At 42.1% G+C, this 20,000-nt stretch overlaps 1 protein-coding gene across 1 annotated transcript in view; it reads right to left on the bottom strand.

Annotated features, from left to right (window-relative positions):
* TNFRSF12A (TNF receptor superfamily member 12A) overlaps window positions 1-20,000 on the bottom strand; it is a 37,583-nt gene that overhangs the window by 17,273 nt on the left and 310 nt on the right. The window contains exon 1 of the mRNA XM_053694910.1: window positions 19,393-20,000. This exon is cut by the window's right edge and continues 310 nt beyond it. Coding sequence (XP_053550885.1) covers window positions 19,393-19,465 — 73 coding nt within the window. The 5' untranslated portion in view covers window positions 19,466-20,000. The remainder of the gene's footprint in view (window positions 1-19,392) is intronic.

Raw genomic sequence — 20,000 nt, 5'->3', positions numbered from 1 at the left:
GATGGAGAGAGAGATACAGAGAGATTGGAGAGAGAAGGTGAGACAGAGAGAGAAGGTGAGACCGAGAAATGGAGAGAGAGAAGGTGAGAGAGATGGAGAGAGAAGGTGAAACAGAGAGATGGAGAGAGAAGGTGAGACAGAGAGATTGGAGAGAGAAGGTGAGACAGAGAGATGGAGAGAGAAGGTGAGACAGAGAGATGTAGAGAGAAGGTGAGACAGAGAGATGGAGAGAGAAGGTGAGAGAGATATGTAGAGAGTTGGTGAGACAGAGATATGTAGAGAGAAAGTGAGACATAGAGAGATGTAGAGAGTTGGTGAGACAGCGAGATGTAGAGAGAAGGTGAGACAGAAAGATGGAGAAAATGTGAGACAGGGAGATGGAAAGAGAAGATGAGACAGAGAGATGGAGAGAGTTGGTGAGACAGAGAGATGGAGAGAGAAGGTGAGACAGAGAGATGGAAAGAGAAGGTGAGACAAAAAGATGGAGAGAGAGGGTAAGAAAGAGAGATGGAGAGAGAAGGTGAAACAGAGAGATGTAGAGAGAAGGTGAGACAGAGAGATAGAGAGAGAAGGTGACAGAGAGATGGAGAGAGTTGGTGAGACAGAGAGATATAGAGAGAAAGTGAGACATATAGAGATGTAGAGAGTTGGTGAGACAGCGAGATGTAGAGAGAAGGTGAGACAGAAAGAAGGAGAGAGAAGGTGAGACAGAGGGATGGAGAGAGAAATTGAGACAGAGAGATGGAGAGAGAAGGTGAGACAGAGAGATGGAGAGAGATGTGAGAGATGCAGAGAGATGTGAGACAGAGAGATGGAGAGAGAAGGTGAGACAGAGAGATGGAGAGAGAAGGTGAGACAGAGAGATGGAGATAGAAGGTGAGACAGAGAGATGGAGATAGAAGGTGAGACAGAGAGATATAGAGAGAAGGTGAGACATAGATATGAGAGAGAAGGTGAGATAGAGAGATGGAGCGAGCAGGTGAGACAGAGAGATGGAGAGAGAAGGTGAGACAGAGAAATGGAGAGAGAATATCAGACAGAGAGATGGAGAGAGTTGGAGAGATGGAGAGAGCAGGTGAGACAGAGGGATGGAGAGAGAAGGTGAGACAGAGAGATGGAGAGAGAAGGTGAGACAGAGCGATGGAGAGAGAAGGTGAGACAGAGAGATGGAGAGAGAAGGTGAGACAAAGAGATGGCGAGATAAGGTGAAACAGAGAGATGGAGAGAAAAGGTGAGACAGAGAGATGGAGACAGAAGGTGAGACATAGATGGAGAGAGAGGGTGAGACAGAGAGATTAGAGAGAAGGTGAGACAGAAAGATGGAGAGAGAAGGTGAGACAGAGAGATGTAGAGAGAAGGTGAGACAAAGTGATGGAGAGAGAAGGTGAGAGAGAGATGGAGAGAGTTGGTGAGACAGAGAGATGTAGAGAGAAGGTGAGACAGAGAGATGGAGACAGAAGGTGAGACAGAGAGATGTTGAGAGAAGGTGAGACAAAGAGATGGAGAGAGAAGGTGAGACAGAGAGATGGAGAGAGAAGGTGAGACAGAGAGATGAAGAGAGAAGGTGAGACAGAGAGATGGAGAGAGAAGGTGAGACAGAGAGATGGAGAGAGAAAGTGAGACAGAGAGATGGAGAGAGAAGGTGAGACAGAAAGATGGAGAGAGCAGGTGAGACAGAGAGATGGAGAGAGCAGGTGAGACAGAGAGATGGAGAGAGAAGATGAGACAGAAAGATGGAGAGAGAAGGTGAGACAGAGAGATGGAGAGAGAAGGTGAGACAGAAAGATGGAGAGAGAAGGTGAGACAGAGAGATGGAGAGAGAAGGTGAGACAGAAAGATGGAGAGAGAAGGTGAGACAGAAAGATGGAGAGAGCAGGTGAGACAGAGAGATGGAGAGAGAAGATGAGACAGAAAGATGGAGAGAGAAGGTGAGACAGAGAGATGGAGAGAGAAGGTGAGACAGAGAGATGGAGAGAGAAGATGAGGCAGAAAGATGGAGAGAGAAGGTGAGACAGAGAGATGTAGAGAGAAGGTGAGACAGAGAGATGTAGAGAGAAGGTGAGACAGAGAGATGTAGAGAGAAGGTGAGACAACGTGATGGAGAGAGAAGGTGAGAGAGAGATGGAGAGAGTTGGTGAGACAGAGAGATGTAGAGAGAAGGTAAGACAGAGAGATGTAGAGAGAAGGTGAGACAGAGAGATGGAGACAGAAGGTGAGACAGAGAGATGTTGAGAGAAGGTGAGACAAAGAGATGGAGACAGAAGGTGAGACAGAGAGATGGAGAGAGAAGGTTAGACAGAGATGGAGAGAGAAGGTGAGACAGAGAGATGGAGACAGAACGTGAGACAGAGAGATGAGAGAGAAGGTGAGACAGAGAGATGCAGAGAGGTGAGACAGAGAGATTGAGACAGAAGGTGAGACAGAGAGATGGAGAGAGAAGGTGAGACAGAGAGATGGAGAGAGAAGGTGAGACAGAGAGATGTAGAGAGATGTGAGACAGAGAGACGGAGAGAGAAGATGAAACAGAGATGGAGAGAGAAGGTGAGACAGAGAGATGGAGACAGAAGGTGAGACAGAGATGGAGAGAGAGGGTGAGACAGAGAGATGAGAGAGAAGAGACACAGAGATAAAGACAGAAGGTGAGAATGGAGAGAGGCAAAAACAGAGATGGGACAAAGAAAAAGAAAGGAATAGAAAGAGAGAATAAGGGAGACAGAGAGATGGAATGAGAAAGGAGAGACAGAGAGAGAGAATGAAGGATGTGAGGCAGAGAAAGGTTAGAGGGAGATAGACAGAGAGAGAAATGAAAGACAGAGATATAGGGCTCCATTTATTAAGCAGCGGATGCTGCATTCTACGCCCATCGTTTCAGGTCAGCCTGAAACGGAAGTTAAGAAGCAGCGGTCGTAAAACCGTTGCTCCTTAACTTCTGCGCCACCTTTTAGGTGGAGGACTGAAATAATCACGATCCAATATGATCGGGATGATTGACGGCCCCTGCTAGAGACTAATTGGCCACCAGTGAGCAGGAGGCGGCATTTAGCAAGGTTGATTTGCGAATCATGTCCGCTCAACCTTTGTTAAATCTACCCCATAGAGAGGTATTGAGAGCAAATGAGACAGATGTATAGCGTGAGAAATAGATTGGAAGACAATGAGAGAAATAGAAGAAGAGAGAAAAAGAGAGAGAGGGATGGAAAGGCAGAAGGGAGAGAGAATTGGTAAGAAGGAAATAGTGAAATGGAAGGAGATATACAAGGAAAACAAGAGGTAACAAAATAGAAACGTGAAGAGAAGGCAAGATAGAGAAAGGGACAGAGGGGAGGAGAGAGGGAAAGACAGAAACTTGCAGCAAGAGAAACCGATGAAGGGACAAAAACAGGGGGAAGAGAAAGAAAAAGGAAGGTGAAGATTGAGGGAAAGTGAGAAACGTAAGAATGTAGAATGTCAGGAGTGTGAGACAATCGGAAAAGAGAGAAGAAATGAAAATGATAAATGGAAAAGACAAAAAGTAAAGAGACATAAAGAGATCAGTGTTTAGTGAGGGATGAAGGGTGAGAAAAGGCAACAAAAAACTGAGAATGTCACGTAGTTAGGGATTAACAGACAGAGAAACAAGTGCAAGACAGTTTCTCCCTCCCAGTCCCCTCCCTCTTGCTGCCTCTTGTCTTTTGTCTGTATTTCATTCACTCCATCCCAGTCCTCCCCCTCCGCTGGGTGAGTCACACACAGGTCTCATTCTGAAGAGGTGAGATCAGGAGCTAAATTGGGATCTATTAGGGAGCAGGGGGTATATGGTGCCAGAATATGTGCCAATATGGGGAAAGAGAAAGATCATTAAATGTAATCCCACATACAGACAGAAGATACACAGCCTGCCGTCACACACGTGCAGTTATATATCCTGTAATCTCACATACAGACAGCAGATACACAATCCTGCCGTCACACATGTGCATTTGTATATCCTGTAATCCCACACACAGACAGCAGATACACAGCCTGCCGTCACACACGTGCAGTTATATATCCTGTAATCCCACATACAGACAGCAGATACACAGCCAGCCGTCACACATGTGCACTTATATATCCTGTAATTCCACATACAGACCACAGATACACAGCCTATCGTCACACACATGCAGTTATATATCCTGTAAACCCACATACAGATAGCAGATACACAGCCTGCCGTTACACACGTGCAGTTATATATCCTGTAATCCCACATACAGACAGAAGATACACAGCCTGCTGTCACACAGGTGCAGTTGTTTATCCTGTAATCCCACATACAGACAGCAGATACACAGCCTTTCGTCACACATGTGCACTTATATATCCTGTAATCCCACATACAGACAGAAGATACACAGCTTGCCGTCACACACGTGCAGTTATATATCCTGTAATCCCACATACAGACAGCAGATACACAGCCTCTCGTCACACACATGCAGTTATGTATCCTGTAATCCCACATACAGACAGCAGATACACAGCCTGCCGTTACACACGTGCAGTTTTATATCCTGTAATCCCACATACAGACAGAAGATACACAGCCTGCCCTCATACTCGTGCAGTTGTGTATCCTGTAATCCCACATACAGACAGCAGATACACAGCCTGCTGTTACACACGTGCAGTTATATATCCTGTAATCCCACATAGAGACAGAAGATACACAGCCTGCCGTCTCACTCATGCAGTTATATATCCTGTAATCCCACATACAGACAGCAGATACACAGCCTGCCGTCACACTTGTGCAGTTATATATCCTGTAATCCCACATACAGACAGAAGATACACAGCCTGCCATCACATACATGTGCAGTTATATATCCTGTAATCCCACATACAGACAGCAGATACACAGCCTGCCATCACACATGTGCAGTTATATATCCTGTAATCCCACATACAGACAGCAGATACACATTCCTGCCATCACACATGTGCATTTATATATCCTGTAATTCCACATATAGACCACAGATACACAGCCTATCGTCACACACATGCAGTTATGTATCCTGTAATCCCACATACAGACAGCAGATACACAGCCTGCCGTTACACATGTGCAGTTATATATCCTGTAATCCCACATACAGACAGAAGATACGCAGCCTGCCGTCACACTCGTGCAGTTGTTTATCCTGTAATCCCACATACAGACAGAAGATACGCAGCCTGCCGTCACACTCGTGCAGTTGTTTATCCTGTAATCCCACATACAGACAGCAGATACACAGCCTGCCGTCCCACATGTGCACTTATATATACTGTAATTCCACATACAGACCACAGATACACAGTTTGCCGTCACACACGTGCAGTTATATATCCTGTAATCCCACATACAGACAGCAGATACACATCCTGCCGTCACACTTGTGCAGTTATATATCCTGTAATCCCACATACAGACAGAAGATACACAGCCTATCGTCACACAGGTGCAGTTGTTTATCCTGTAATCCCACATACAGACAGTGAATACACAGCATGCCGTCACACATGTGCACTTATATATCCTGTAATCCCACATGCAGACAGAAGATACAATGCCTGACGTCACATACATGTGCACTTATATATCCTGTAATCCCACATACAGACAGCAGGTACACAGCCTGCCGTCACACACACGTGCAGTTATATATCCTGTAATCCCCCATAGAAACAGTGAATACACAGCCTGCCGTCACACACACGTGCATTTATATATCCTGTAATCCCACATACAGACAGAAGATACAAAGCCTGCCGTCACATACATGTGCAGCCTGTTGTCACACACGTGCAGTTATATATCTTGTAATCCCACATACAGACAGCTGATACACAGCCTATAGTCACACACATGCAGTTATGTATCCTGTAATCCCACATACAGACAGCAGATACACAGCCTGCCATCACACACACGTGCAGTTATATATCCTGTAATCCCACATACAGACAGCAGATACACAGCCTGCCATCACACACACGTGCAGTTATATATCCTGTAATCCCACATACAGACAGCTGATACACAGCCTGCCATCACACACACGTGCAGTTATATATCCTGTAATCCCACATACAGACATCAGATACACAGCCTGCCATCACACACACGTGCAGTTATATATCCTGTAATCCCACATACAGACATCAGATACACATTCCTGCCATCACACATGTGCAGTTATATATACTGTAATCCCACATACAGACATCAGATACACAATCCTGCCGTCACACACATGCAGTTGTTTATGCTGTAATCCCACATACAGACAGCAGATACACAGCCTGCCGTTACACACATGTGCAGTTATATATCCTGTAATCCCACATACAGACAGCAGGTACACAGCCTGCCGTTACACACATGTGCAGTTATATATCCTGTAATCCCACATACAGACAGCAGGTACACAGCCTGCCGTCACACATGTGCAGTTATATATCCTGTAATCCCACATACAGACAGCAGGTACACAGCATGCTGTCACATAGTGCAGTTTTTATATCCTGTAATCCCACATACAGACATCAGGTACACAACGTGCCGTCACACACACGTGCAGTTATATATCCTGTAATCCCACATACAGACAGCAGGTACACAGCCTGTTGTCACACACACGTGCAGTTATATATACTGTAATCCCACATACAGACAGCAGATACACAGCCTGTTGTCACACACATGTGCAGTTATATATACTGTAATCCCACATACAGACAGCAGGTACACATCCTGTTGTCACACACATGTGCAGTTATATATACTATAATCCCACATACAGACAGCAGGTACACAGCATGCCGTCACACACACATAGGGTTGCCACCTCAGCCATGTTTTCCTGGACACTTATGAGTTACACATGCTGCAGGGTGTGCAGGGAGGAACATGTATTGTGTTTCTGGCCAGCTCTATTCATGTTCCTCCCAGCACACCCTGCAGCATGTGTAACTTATAAGTGTTCTGTATTTTAAGGGACAGGTGGCAACCCTACGGTGACACACGTGCAGTTATATATCCAGTAATCCAACATACAGACAGCAGGTACACTGCGTGCCGTCACATTGTACAGTTTTTATATCCTGTAATCCCACATACAGACAGCAGGTACACAACGTGCCGTCACACACACGTGCAGTTATATATCCTGTAATCCCACATACAGACAACAGGTACACAACGTGCCGTCACACACACGTGCAGTTATATATACTGTAATCCCACATACAGACAGCAGATACACAACGTGCCGTCACACACACGTGCAGTTATATATACTGTAATCCCACATACAGACAACAGGTACACAACGTGCCGTCACACACACGTGCAGTTATATATACTGTAATCCCACATACAGACAGCAGATACACAACGTGACGTCACACACACGTGCAGTTATATATACTGTAATCCCACATACAGACAACAGGTACACAACGTGCCGTCACACACACGTGCAGTTATATATACTGTAATCCCACATACAGACAGCAGATACACAACGTGCCGTCACACACACGTGCAGTTATATATACTGTAATCCCACATACAGACAACAGGTACACAACGTGCCGTCACACACACGTGCAGTTATATATACTGTAATCCCACATACAGACAGCAGATACACAACGTGCCGTCACACACACGTGCAGTTATATATACTGTAATCCCACATACAGACAACAGGTACACAACGTACAGTCACACACATTTGCAGTTATATATACTGTAATCCCACATACAGACAACAGGTACACAACGTACAGTCACACACATTTGCAGTTATATATACTGTAATCCCACATACAGACAACAGGTACACAATGTACAGTCACACACATTTGCAGTTATATATACTGTAATCCCACATGCAGACAACAGGTACACAACGTACAGTCACACACATTTGCAGTTATATATACTGTAATCCCACATACAGACAGCAGATACACAACGTGCCGTCACACACATGTGCAGTTATATATACTGTAATCCCACATACAGACAGCAGGTACACAACGTGCCGTCACACACACGTGCAGTTATATATACTGTAATCCCACATACAGACATCAGGTACACAACGTTCCGTCACAGACACGTGCAGTTATATATACTGTAATCCCACATACAGACATCAGGTACACAACGTGACGTCACAGACACGTGCAGTTATATATACTGTAATCCCACATACAGACATCAGGTACACAACGTGACGTCACAGACACGTGCAGTTATATATACTGTAATCCCACATACAGACATCAGGTACACAATGTGACGTCACAGACACGTGCAGCTATATATACTGTAATCCCACATACAGACATCAGGTACACAACGTGACGTCACAGACACGTGCAGTTATATATACTGTAATCCCACATACAGACAGCAGGTACACAACGTGACGTCACAGACACGTGCAGTTATATATACTGTAATCCCACATACAGACAGCAGGTACACAACGTGCCGTCACACACACATGCAGTTATATATACTGTAATCCCACATACAGACAGCAGGTACACAACGTGCCGTCACACACACATGCAGTTATATATACTGTAATCCCACATACAGACAGCAGGTACACAACGTGCCATCACACACACATGCAGTTATATATCCTGTAATCCCACATACAGACAGCAGATACACAACATACAGTCACACACACAGGCAGTTATATATCCTGTAATCCCACATACAGACAGCAGGTACACAACGTGCCGTCACACACACATGTGCAGTTATATATCCTGTAATCCCACATACAGACAGCAGGTACACAACGTGCCCTCACACACACATGTGCAGTTATATATCCTGTAATCCCACATACAGACAGCAGATACACATTCCTGCCGTCACACACACATGTGCAGTTATATATCCTGTAATCCCACATACAGACAGCAGATACACATTCCTGCCGTCACACACACATGTGCAGTTATATATCCTGTAATCCCACATACAGACAGCAGATACACATTCCTGCCGTCACACACACATGTGCAGTTATATATCCTGTAATCCCACATACAGACATCAGGTACACAACGTTCCGTCACAGACACGTGCAGTTATATATACTGTAATCCCACATACAGACATCAGGTACACAACGTTCCGTCACAGACACGTGCAGCTATATATACTGTAATCCCACATACAGACAGCAGGTACACAACGTTCCGTCACAGACACGTGCAGTTATATATACTGTAATCCCACGTACAGACATCAGGTACACAACGTTCCGTCACAGACACGTGCAGCTATATATACTGTAATCCCACATACAGACATCAGGTACACAACGTGACGTCACAGACACGTGCAGTTATATATACTGTAATCCCACATACAGACAGCAGGTACACAACGTGACGTCACACACACGTGCAGTTATATATACTGTTCTCCCACATACAGACATCAGGTACACAACGTGACGTCACAGACACGTGCAGTTATATATACTGTAATCCCACATACAGACAGCAGGTACACAACGTGACGTCACACACACGTGCAGTTATATATACTGTTCTCCCACATACAGACATCAGGTACACAACGTGACGTCACAGACACGTGCAGTTATATATACTGTAATCCCACATACAGACAGCAGGTACACAACGTGACGTCACAGACACGTGCAGTTATATATACTGTAATCCCACATACAGACAGCAGATACACAACGTGCCGTCACACACACGTGCAGTTATATATACTGTAATCCCACATACAGACAGCAGGTACACAACGTGCCGTCACACACACGTGCAGTTATATATACTGTAATCCCACATACAGACATCAGGTACACAACGTGCCGTCACACACACGTGCAGTTATATATACTGTAATCCCACATACAGACAGCAGATACACAACGTGCCGTCACACACACGTGCAGTTATATATACTGTAATCCCACATACAGACAGCAGATACACAACGTGCCGTCACACACACGTGCAGTTATATATACTGTAATCCCACATACAGACAGCAGATACACATTCCTGCCGTCACACACACATGCAGTTATATATCCTGTAATCCCACATACAGACAGCAGATACACATTCCTGCCGTCACACACACATGTGCAGTTATATATCCTGTAATCCCACATACAGACAGCAGATACACATTCCTGCCGTCACACACACGTGCAGTTATATATACTGTAATCCCACATACAGACAGCAGATACACAACGTGCCGTCACACACACATGTGCAGTTATATATCCTGTAATCCCACATACAGACAGCAGATACACAATCCTGCCGTCACACACACATGTGCAGTTATATATCCTGTAATCCCACATACAGACAGCAGATACACAGCCTGCCGTCACACACACATGTGCAGTTATATATCCTGTAATCCCACATACAGACAGCAGATACACAATCCTGCCGTCACACACACATGTGCAGTTATATATCCTGTAATCCCACATACAGACAGCAGATACACAATCCTGCCGTCACACACACATGTGCAGTTATATATCCTGTAATCCCACATACAGACAGCAGATACACAATCCTGCCGTCACACACACATGTGCAGTTATATATCCTGTAATCCCACATACAGACAGCAGATACACAATCCTGCCGTCACACACACACATGTGCAGTTATATATCCTGTAATCCCACATACAGACAGCAGATACACAATCCTGCCGTCACACACACATGTGCAGTTATATATCCTGTAATCCCACATACAGACAGCAGATACACATTCCTGCCGTCACACACACATGTGCAGTTATATATCCTGTAATCCCACATACAGACAGCAGATACACATTCCTGCCGTCACACACACATGTGCAGTTATATATCCTGTAATCCCACATACAGACAGCAGATACACATTCCTGCCGTCACACACACAACTTCCAATGGCTATTGGCTGGAAAATACCATTTAAAAAAATATTCCAATTTACTAGTTTTATTATCAAATTTGCTTTGTTCCCGTGATATTCTGTGTTAAAGAGATACCCAAATAGGCATCTGGTGCACTACATGGTAGGATATAGTGCTGCCCTCTACTAGCGCTCTTGCATATGGATAACATTCTACAAAACTGCTGCTATATAGTGCTCCAGAAATGGTCCGGCTCCTAAGCTTACATCTTTATTGTTCAAGAAAACATACCAAGAGAACGAAGAAAATGTGATAATATAATTAAATTAGAAAGTTGTTTAAAACGGCATGTTCTATCTGAATGAAGATGTATCTGCATGGTATTTGAGTCTAAATGTATTTATATAGTTATTATATATATATATTTCTGTGTATCATTACATTTCTAAATGATATTATATCAAGGCACATAATATCCCTGCAGGGCTGTGCTGGCAGTGAGAGGGTTACACAGAAGGTGCCGGACATGATGTATTAAAGAGGTATGTGCGCTGCGCCTTTAATGGATTAAAAGAAGCATTCCTGTGTGTAGGATATCATCAGGCAGCAGCCAATCAGGGATTAGAAGAGGCTGAGCGTCCTCAGGGTTCTGAGCAAGTTCATTCACAAAAGTATTAGAGAGAAAGACATCAATCTCACCTCAGTAATTCTCTCTGCAGAGTGTCTCATCTCAATAGTTCTACTAGCAGATCATCTCACTTCAGTGCCCTTCCCTACAGAGTATCTAGCTACAGGACCTCTCTCTGCAGGTATTGCAATTTATTGCATCTCTCTGCAGAGTATCACACCTCAATAGTTCTACAGCAGAGCATCTCACTGTAGTTCTTTCACCCACAGAACATTTCACCTGCAGGTATCTCATCTCAGTACCTCTCTCTGCAGAGCATCTCATCTCAATAGTTTTACAGCAGAGCATCTCACTGTAGTTCTTTCACCCACAGAACATATCCCCTGCAGGTATATCATCTCAGTACCTCTCTCTGCAGAGCATCTCATCTCAATAGTTGTACAGCAGAGCATCTCACCTCAATAGTTCTACAGCAGAGCATCTCACCTCAATAGTTCTACAGCAGAGCATCTCATCTCAATAGTTCTACAGCAGAGCATCTCACCTCAATAGTTCTACAGCAGAGCATCTCATCTCAATAGTTCTACAGCAGAGCATCTCACCTCAATAGTTCTACAGCATAGCATCTCACTGTAGTTCTTTTACCCACAGAACATATCACCTCAGGACCTCTCTCTGCAGAGCATTTTACCTCAATACCTACCCCATGAGAGCATTTCACCTTAGTATCCCTCACTGCAGACATTTCTCTGTAACTGTCTCACAACACTATAATACTTCAATAGCTATCACTGCAGAATCTCTCACTGTAACTACATTATTATTATTATTATAGGGCTAGAATTACTAGTGGAGCGGTATTTAGCACTCCTGCTCGAGTGTAAATACTGCTATAATAATATTTTTGCATGCACGTGATACCTCACATATTTCAAGTTGAAAGTAGTTTTACGTGCAAGTGAAACCCAACACATACTAACTTCAGGACTTCACAACAGCTCCTAATTTTTCCCCAATAGACCAATGGAGACCATAGGAAGAAAAAACTAACACCTATCGCTTGTGCACTAACCCAACAGGAGTTAATAAAATTTCCCATTCCAATGTTTTTCACATACAGGAAAATATTTATATATATATATAAATATATCTCAAAATAACAATTATGCATTGAGCAATGATACTTTTTTATTGGACTAACTGTACATTTATAAGATGACAAGCTTTCGGAAGAGTTCCTTTCTTTATCAAGTCTGAAGCAATACTGACCAATTCAATGGAATTTACAGATTATTTCTTATAACACAGGCTAAAAAGACAAAGGGGCCTTTCTATCAGTCTCCGAATGGAGCTTGATGCCCCGTGTTTCTGAACAGCAGAAACAGCAGTTATGAAGCAGCGGTCACAAAGACCGCTGCTCCATAACCTGTCCGCATGCTCTGAGCAGGCGGACAGACATCGCCGGAATTTAACCCAATCGAGTACGATCGGGTTGATTGACACCCCCTGCTGGCGGCTGATTGGCCGCGAGTCTGCAGGGGGCGGCGTTGCACCAGCAGCTCTTGTGAGATGCTGGTGCAATGCTGAATACGGAGAGCATATGCGTATTGCTCTCCGTATTAAGCGAAGTCTGGCGGACCTGATCCGCACTGTCGGATCAGGTCCGCCAGAATTTGGTAAATAGAGGCCAGAGTGTTAGAGAGGTCTGAATGCAGGGGGAGGAGGGGGTGTCGTAAAAATCATGATGGGGTTTTGGAGACAGGCAGATAGTGTCAGTAAAAGATTACAGGCAGGGAAATAATATGGTAATACACACAGCATATACTGACATAAAGTTATATATCATCATAGAATCCATATGAATAAAGATGGGAAATTAGGTATACAGGGAAATATAAGATAGTCAAAAAAGGAGAAAGGAAAGAAAAAAAAAGGGGAATAATAATAATGACAAAAGTGTGGGCATAGGCTTACCTGCGTACCTATGCATAGAGAGTGTGGAATATACAATGTAATTGACTACAGTATATGAAAGTACATTACAACATTTTTTGATAATGGTTTAAGAAACCAGAGTCCACATTTAGTCCAGAATTTAGCAAGTTGAAGTGCATTATTATTTTCATTTCAAAGGTTTTTCTTTCCATGGTGTTTTTGAAGTTGCCTCTGAGAATCTTGATTTTGAGGTTTTGGATGGAGTGGTCAGGTTGGGTGAAATGGTGACCAACAGGGGTGCAGTATTTTGTTTCACAGTGGTTTTTGATTAAGTGTCTGTGTAAATTCATCCGAAGGTGCAGTTTTTGGCTTGTTTCTCCAATATAGCATCCCACTTCACATGCAGTGCAATGTATCATGTATACCACATTTGCAGATATCCATGAATATGCCTCTTTAATGTTATCTATTGATATAGGCAAATATATATATTTTATATGAACTTTCTATATAGCTATCAGATAGCTATAAAAAGATGTATTTAATAATAAATACAAATTCTATGTGAAGAACATAGTAATGTAAAATATGCGTAACATTCTTTAAGATAACTCATGTCAGGTTAGCACACATGAAGAAAGAAGGGCCGAATTATCATTGTCTGTCGGACAAAATACGCGCAGAAACAGGGGCATCAGGGGTCGTTCGGCCCTTGATAAATCGGCCCCTTAGTGTACTCCTGTTGGGTTTGTGTGAAACATTAATAACTAATTAGATAACTAATTCTGCATGTGCGCTAACCCTATACCGTTTTAGACCTAAAGCGTGAAATCCGAAGCTCGTTATGCATATTTTACATTTTTATTATGTTCTGCACATAGAAAAAAATATATATTTTGTATTATTATATATATATATATATATATTATAATGTTAATGTACAATATATATCTATACATATATATCATACGCCTAGATTTAGAGTTCTGCGGTAGCCGTCAAAAGCAGCGTTAAGGGGTCCTAACGCTGCTTTTGGCCGCCCACTGGTATTTAGAGTCATGTTTTTAAAGGTCTGCCGCTCACTTTCAAGCCGCTACTTTTCCATACCGCATATCCCCTTACATCAATTGTGTATCCTATCTTTTCAATGGGATCTTCCTAATGCTGGTATTACGAGTCTTGGCTGAAGTGAGCGTTACAACTCTACCGACAAAACTCCTACCGCCCATGGAAAGGCTGTAGTTAAGAGCTTTAAGAGCTTTCTGGGCTAACGCTGTTTTATTAAGCTCCTTACTACAGTGCTCTAAAGTACACTAACACCCATAAACTACCTATGTACCCCTAAACCGAGGTCCCCTCGGTCTAATAAATGTATTAACCCCTAAAGCTAAGTCTAACCCTAACCCTAACACCCCCCTAAATTAAATATAATTTTAATCTAACGAAATAAATTAACTCTTATTAAATAAATTAATCCTATTTAAAGCTAAATACTTACCTATAAAATAAACCCTAAGATAGCTACAATGTAATTAATAATTACATTGTAGCTATTTTAGGATTTATATTTATTTTACAGGCAACTTTGTATTTATTTTAACTAGGTACAATAGCTATTAAATAGTTATTAAATATTTAATAGCTACCTAGTTAAAATAATTACAAAATTACCTGTAAAATAAATCCTAACCTAAGTTACAATTAAACCTAACACTACACTATCATTAAATTAATTAAATAAATTACCTACAATTAATTACAATTAAATAAACTAAACTAAATTACAAAAAAAAAAAAACACTAAATTACAAAAAATAAAAAAATATTGCAAGCATTTTAAACTAATTACACCTAATCTAAGCCCCCTAAAAAAATAAAAAAGCCCCCAAAATAAAAAATTCCCTACCCTATTCTAAAATACAAAAGTCATCAGCTCTTTTACCAGCCCTTAAAAGGGCTTTTTGCGGGGCCTTGCCCCAAAGTAATCAGCTCTTTTGCCTGAAAATAAAATACAAACCCCCAACATTACAACCCACCACCCACATACCCCTACTCTAACCCACCCAAACCCAGAGAATGCAAGCTCAATCTGATTGGCTGATTGGATCAGCCAATCGGATTGAACTTGAATCTGATTGGCTGATTGAATCAGCCAATCAGATTTTTCCTACCTTAATTCCGATTGGCTGATAGAATTCTATCAGCCAATTGGAATTGAAGGGATGCCATCTTGGATGACGCCCCTTAAAGGAACCTTCATTCGTCATTAGTCCATCGGTAGAAGAGGAAGGCTCCGCGTCGGCTCCGTTGAAGATGGCTCCGCTCCGGATGGATGAAGATTGAAGACGCCGCCTGGATGAACACTTCTACCGGATGAAGGACCTCTTCTTGCCCCGCTTGGATGAAGACTTCTACCGGATGATGGACCTCCTCTGCGCACCTTGGATGAAGAATTCGGCTCGGCTGAGTGAAGAAGACTCAAGGTAGGATGATCTTCAGGGGGTTAGCGATAGGTTTTTTAAGGGGGGTTTGGGTGGGTTAGAGTAGGGGTATGTGGGTGGTGGGTTGTAATGTTGGGGGGAGATTGTATTTTTATTTTCAGGCAAAAGAGCTGATTACTTTGGGGCAAGGCCCCGCAAAAAGTCCTTTTAAGGGCTGGTAAAAGAGCTGATGACTTTTGTATTTTAGAATAGGGTAGGGAATTTTTTATTTTGGGGGGCTTTTTTTATTTTTTTAGGGGGCTTAGATTAGGTGTAATTAGTTTAAAATGCTTGTAATCTTTTTTTATTTTTTGTAATTTAGTGTTTGTTTTTTTTGTAATTTAGTTTAGTTTATTTAATTTTAATTAATTGTAGGTAATTTATTTAATTAATTTAATGATAGTGTAGTGTTAGGTTTAATTGTAACTTAGGTTAGGATTTATTTTACAGGTAATTTTGTAATTATTTTAACTAGGTAGCTATTAAATAGTTAATAACTATTTAATAGCTATTGTACTTAGTTAAATAAATACAAAGTTGCCTGTAAAATAAATATAAACCCTAAAATAGCTACAATATAATTATTCGTTATATTGTAGCTATATTAGGGTTTATTTTACAGGTAAGTATTTATCTTCAAATAGGATTCATTTATTTATTAAGAGTTAATTTATTTCATTAGATTTAAATTATATTTAACTTAGGGGGGTGTTAGGGTTAGAGTTAGCTTTAGGGGTTAATATTTTTATTATAGTAGCGGCGAGGTCCGGTCGGCAGATTAGGGGTTAATACTTGTAGTTAGGTGGCGGCGATGTTGGGGGACGGCAGATTAGGGGTTAATAAATATAATATAGGTGTCGGCGATGTTAGGGGCAGCAGATTAGGTTTTCATAGGTATAAATTAGGTGGCGGCGGTGTCCGGAGCGGCAGATTAGGGGTTAATAATATAATGCAGGTGTCAGTGATAGTGGGGTCGGCAGATTAGGGGTTAATAAGTGTTATATTAGGGGTGTTTAGACTCGGGGTTCATGTTAGGGTGTTAGGTGCAGACTTAGAAAGTGTTTCCCCATAGGAAACAATGGGGCTGCGTTAGGAGCTTAACGCTGCTTTTTTGCAGGTGTTAGGTTTTTTTCAGCCCAAACTGCCCCATTGTTTCCTATGGGGGAATCGTGCACGAGCACGTTTTTCCAGCTAGCCGCTACCATAAGCAATGCTGGAATTGAGAGTTGAAGTGGCGGTAAATATGCCTTTACGCTCCCTTTTTAGAGCCTAACACAGCCCTTCAGAGAACTCTAAATACCAGCGTTGTTTAGAAGCAGCGCTAGAAAAAAAAGACGCGTAGCTAACGCACCCCTTCAGACGCAGAACTCTAAATCTAGGTGTAAAGGAATAAATATATAGGTGTATATATATAAAAATAAAATGTTCTTGTATGTGAAGAACATTGAAATGGGAAATTACAGTAAATCCACAGTAAAACATTATTAAATACTATTAAAGAATTATTATTTAGACACACACACATATACACACACACACATATATATATATATATATTTATATATATATCATATATGTATACAGGTGGCCCTCGATTTACACCGGTTAAATTTGCACCGTTTCAGAATAACAACCTTTTTTTTTCAGTAATGTGACTGCTATTGAAAAGCATTAAGAAGCATTGCATTGATTAAAATAGCCAGTAGGTGGAGCTGCCCGCTTGTGTTGCAGCAAAGCCAAGCAAGTTGAAATTAATCAGTTTAACCAGACCTGAGCTATCAAGCAGCTTTCATAGGAACAAGATCTTCCTGTCTATAAATCAGTCCAGATTGGAATGCATAGAAAGAACTGTTTGCAGAAAAATGCAAGTAAAGTCTGTGTTGTGTGATTATTTTATTAGGTTTATAATGCAGTTTAGCAAATGTTTTTGTTCATTTAACTTAGTTTAATTATATATTCTGTGTTGTGTGATTATTTGATAGTGTTTATAATGCTGTTTAGCATTTAAAGTCTTAATTTCAAAGCTTTATAAATAATGTATTAGGTGTTACTTATGACAATTTTGAGAGGGGTTTGGAACCTAACTCCCTCACTTCCCATTGACTTACATTATAAACTGGGTTTCAATTTACAATGGTTTTGATTTACAACCAATCCTTCTGGAACCTAACCCTGGCGTAAACTGAGGGCTACCTGTATATATATATTAATAAAGCCCTTTCAAATACATGGCCGTATACCATATACCTCTGAACCCTTATAACTTTTTTTTATTAATATTTATTTGAATACTTTTATCAGATAGTGTTTATATACTGTAAGTGTAACAGTATATTTTAATGTATTTATGTCGTGTTTGGTGCAACTTTTTTTTCAGCCCTTACCCTTTATGCAAGGTCTTCAGTCATGCTAACCCAACGTACGTTAGATTGGATTGTGCTCGAGCAATAGTGTTTATTGTAATATTGTTCACACGCAAACGTTACCGTGCAACTTGTAATCTAGCCCATAATTGTATTATTTGTATGCTCCTGCAGGTCTATGGGGCAGGAGACATCCTAATAACTTTTACTACAGAGCATCTCACCATGTTGGTACCAATGATACTGCTAACTGCAGAACATCTCACTGTGCTGTCACCATAATGCCACTAACTGCAGAGCATCTCTTCATGTTTAAACCCTAACACCACTCACTGCAGAACATCTCACCACGCTGACACCCTAATATTTCTTATTGCAGAGCGTCTCTCCATGCTGACACACTAATAACTGTTGCTGCAGAGCATCTTACCATACTGACAGCCTAACACATCTAGCTGTAGAGTCAGTGTCTAACAATGAATGTCTCACCATGCAGAACTCACATGTACATTTTGTGCAGCAGATCATCACACAAAAATGTCTCACGCTGCAGAGTATCACATCATAAATACACACATGAATACCTATCAAAAAGCTGTCCCTGAAGAATATCCCAACTGCAAATAATTTAAAACCACTAGCTGAATCTGCAGAGCATTCTCAACATTCTGCAGCACATTTCACCAGTATTTTGAACAGCATTTCTCTTACCCAGCCAGCACTAGCTATAGATCACCTCTCCACTAAGACAACAGACCAGCAGTGCCCCCTGGTGACGTCAGTATGGTGACACCACTGCTATTGCTTCACTTTAGATTTCCCACTCACTTTTTTCTTTTCCTATTTCCTGGTGTCACAAAATCATGTGTCTCCAAGGCAGCAACTCCGCCCCCAGTTCTCACTTTCTGCCCCAGAATTCCTCTCATGTAGTCTCTCTGGAGTTACAGTCACCAACTCTCAAATGAGAAATACTCCCATGTCCCATGTTATCCTATAGAGCTGATAAAGTGAGTGTGCACTCTCTCTTACCTGTCTCAGATGCTCCTCTGCTCATCTCTGACAATAGCACCAGTAGCAATGTCTGAAGCACCTCTCTAAGCATCTTCAGATGTCTCCTCCTGGGGGATTCCGCTCTGTGGCTCTCTCAGACCTATAGCACTATCTGACCTGTGGCACTCTCAGACCTGTAGCACTATCTTACCTGTGGCACTATCTGATCTGTGGCACTATCTGACCTGTGGCACTGTCAGACCTGGATCACAATCTGATCTGTGACACTCTCAGACCTGTAGCACTATCTGACCTGTGGCACTCTCAGACCTGTAGCACTATCTTACCTGTGGCACTATCTGATCTGTGGCACTATCTGACCTGTGGCACTATCTGATCTGTGGCACTATCAGACATTCAGCAAGCTCTGTACCTCTCTTGCCACGTGTTGGGTTAGGTAGCCAGACCCCTTGCCAGCTCTGCTCTCTCTCTCTGTCTAATTCTCGCTCCCTCTCTTCCTTAGGAATGATTGAGTCACTCTCTTGAATCCTGGCACAGTGCACTTAGACTGTCTGTATCCTGTATCCTATGAAGGAATGAATGAGTCACATAAACTACTTACTGTCTTTATTACCTTCTCTTCAGAC

Source organism: Bombina bombina, chromosome 11 (genome assembly GCF_027579735.1).
Source record: "Bombina bombina isolate aBomBom1 chromosome 11, aBomBom1.pri, whole genome shotgun sequence".
NCBI classification, from domain to species: domain Eukaryota; kingdom Metazoa; phylum Chordata; class Amphibia; order Anura; family Bombinatoridae; genus Bombina; species Bombina bombina.
This window is presented reverse-complemented; position numbering and strand designations above follow the sequence as displayed.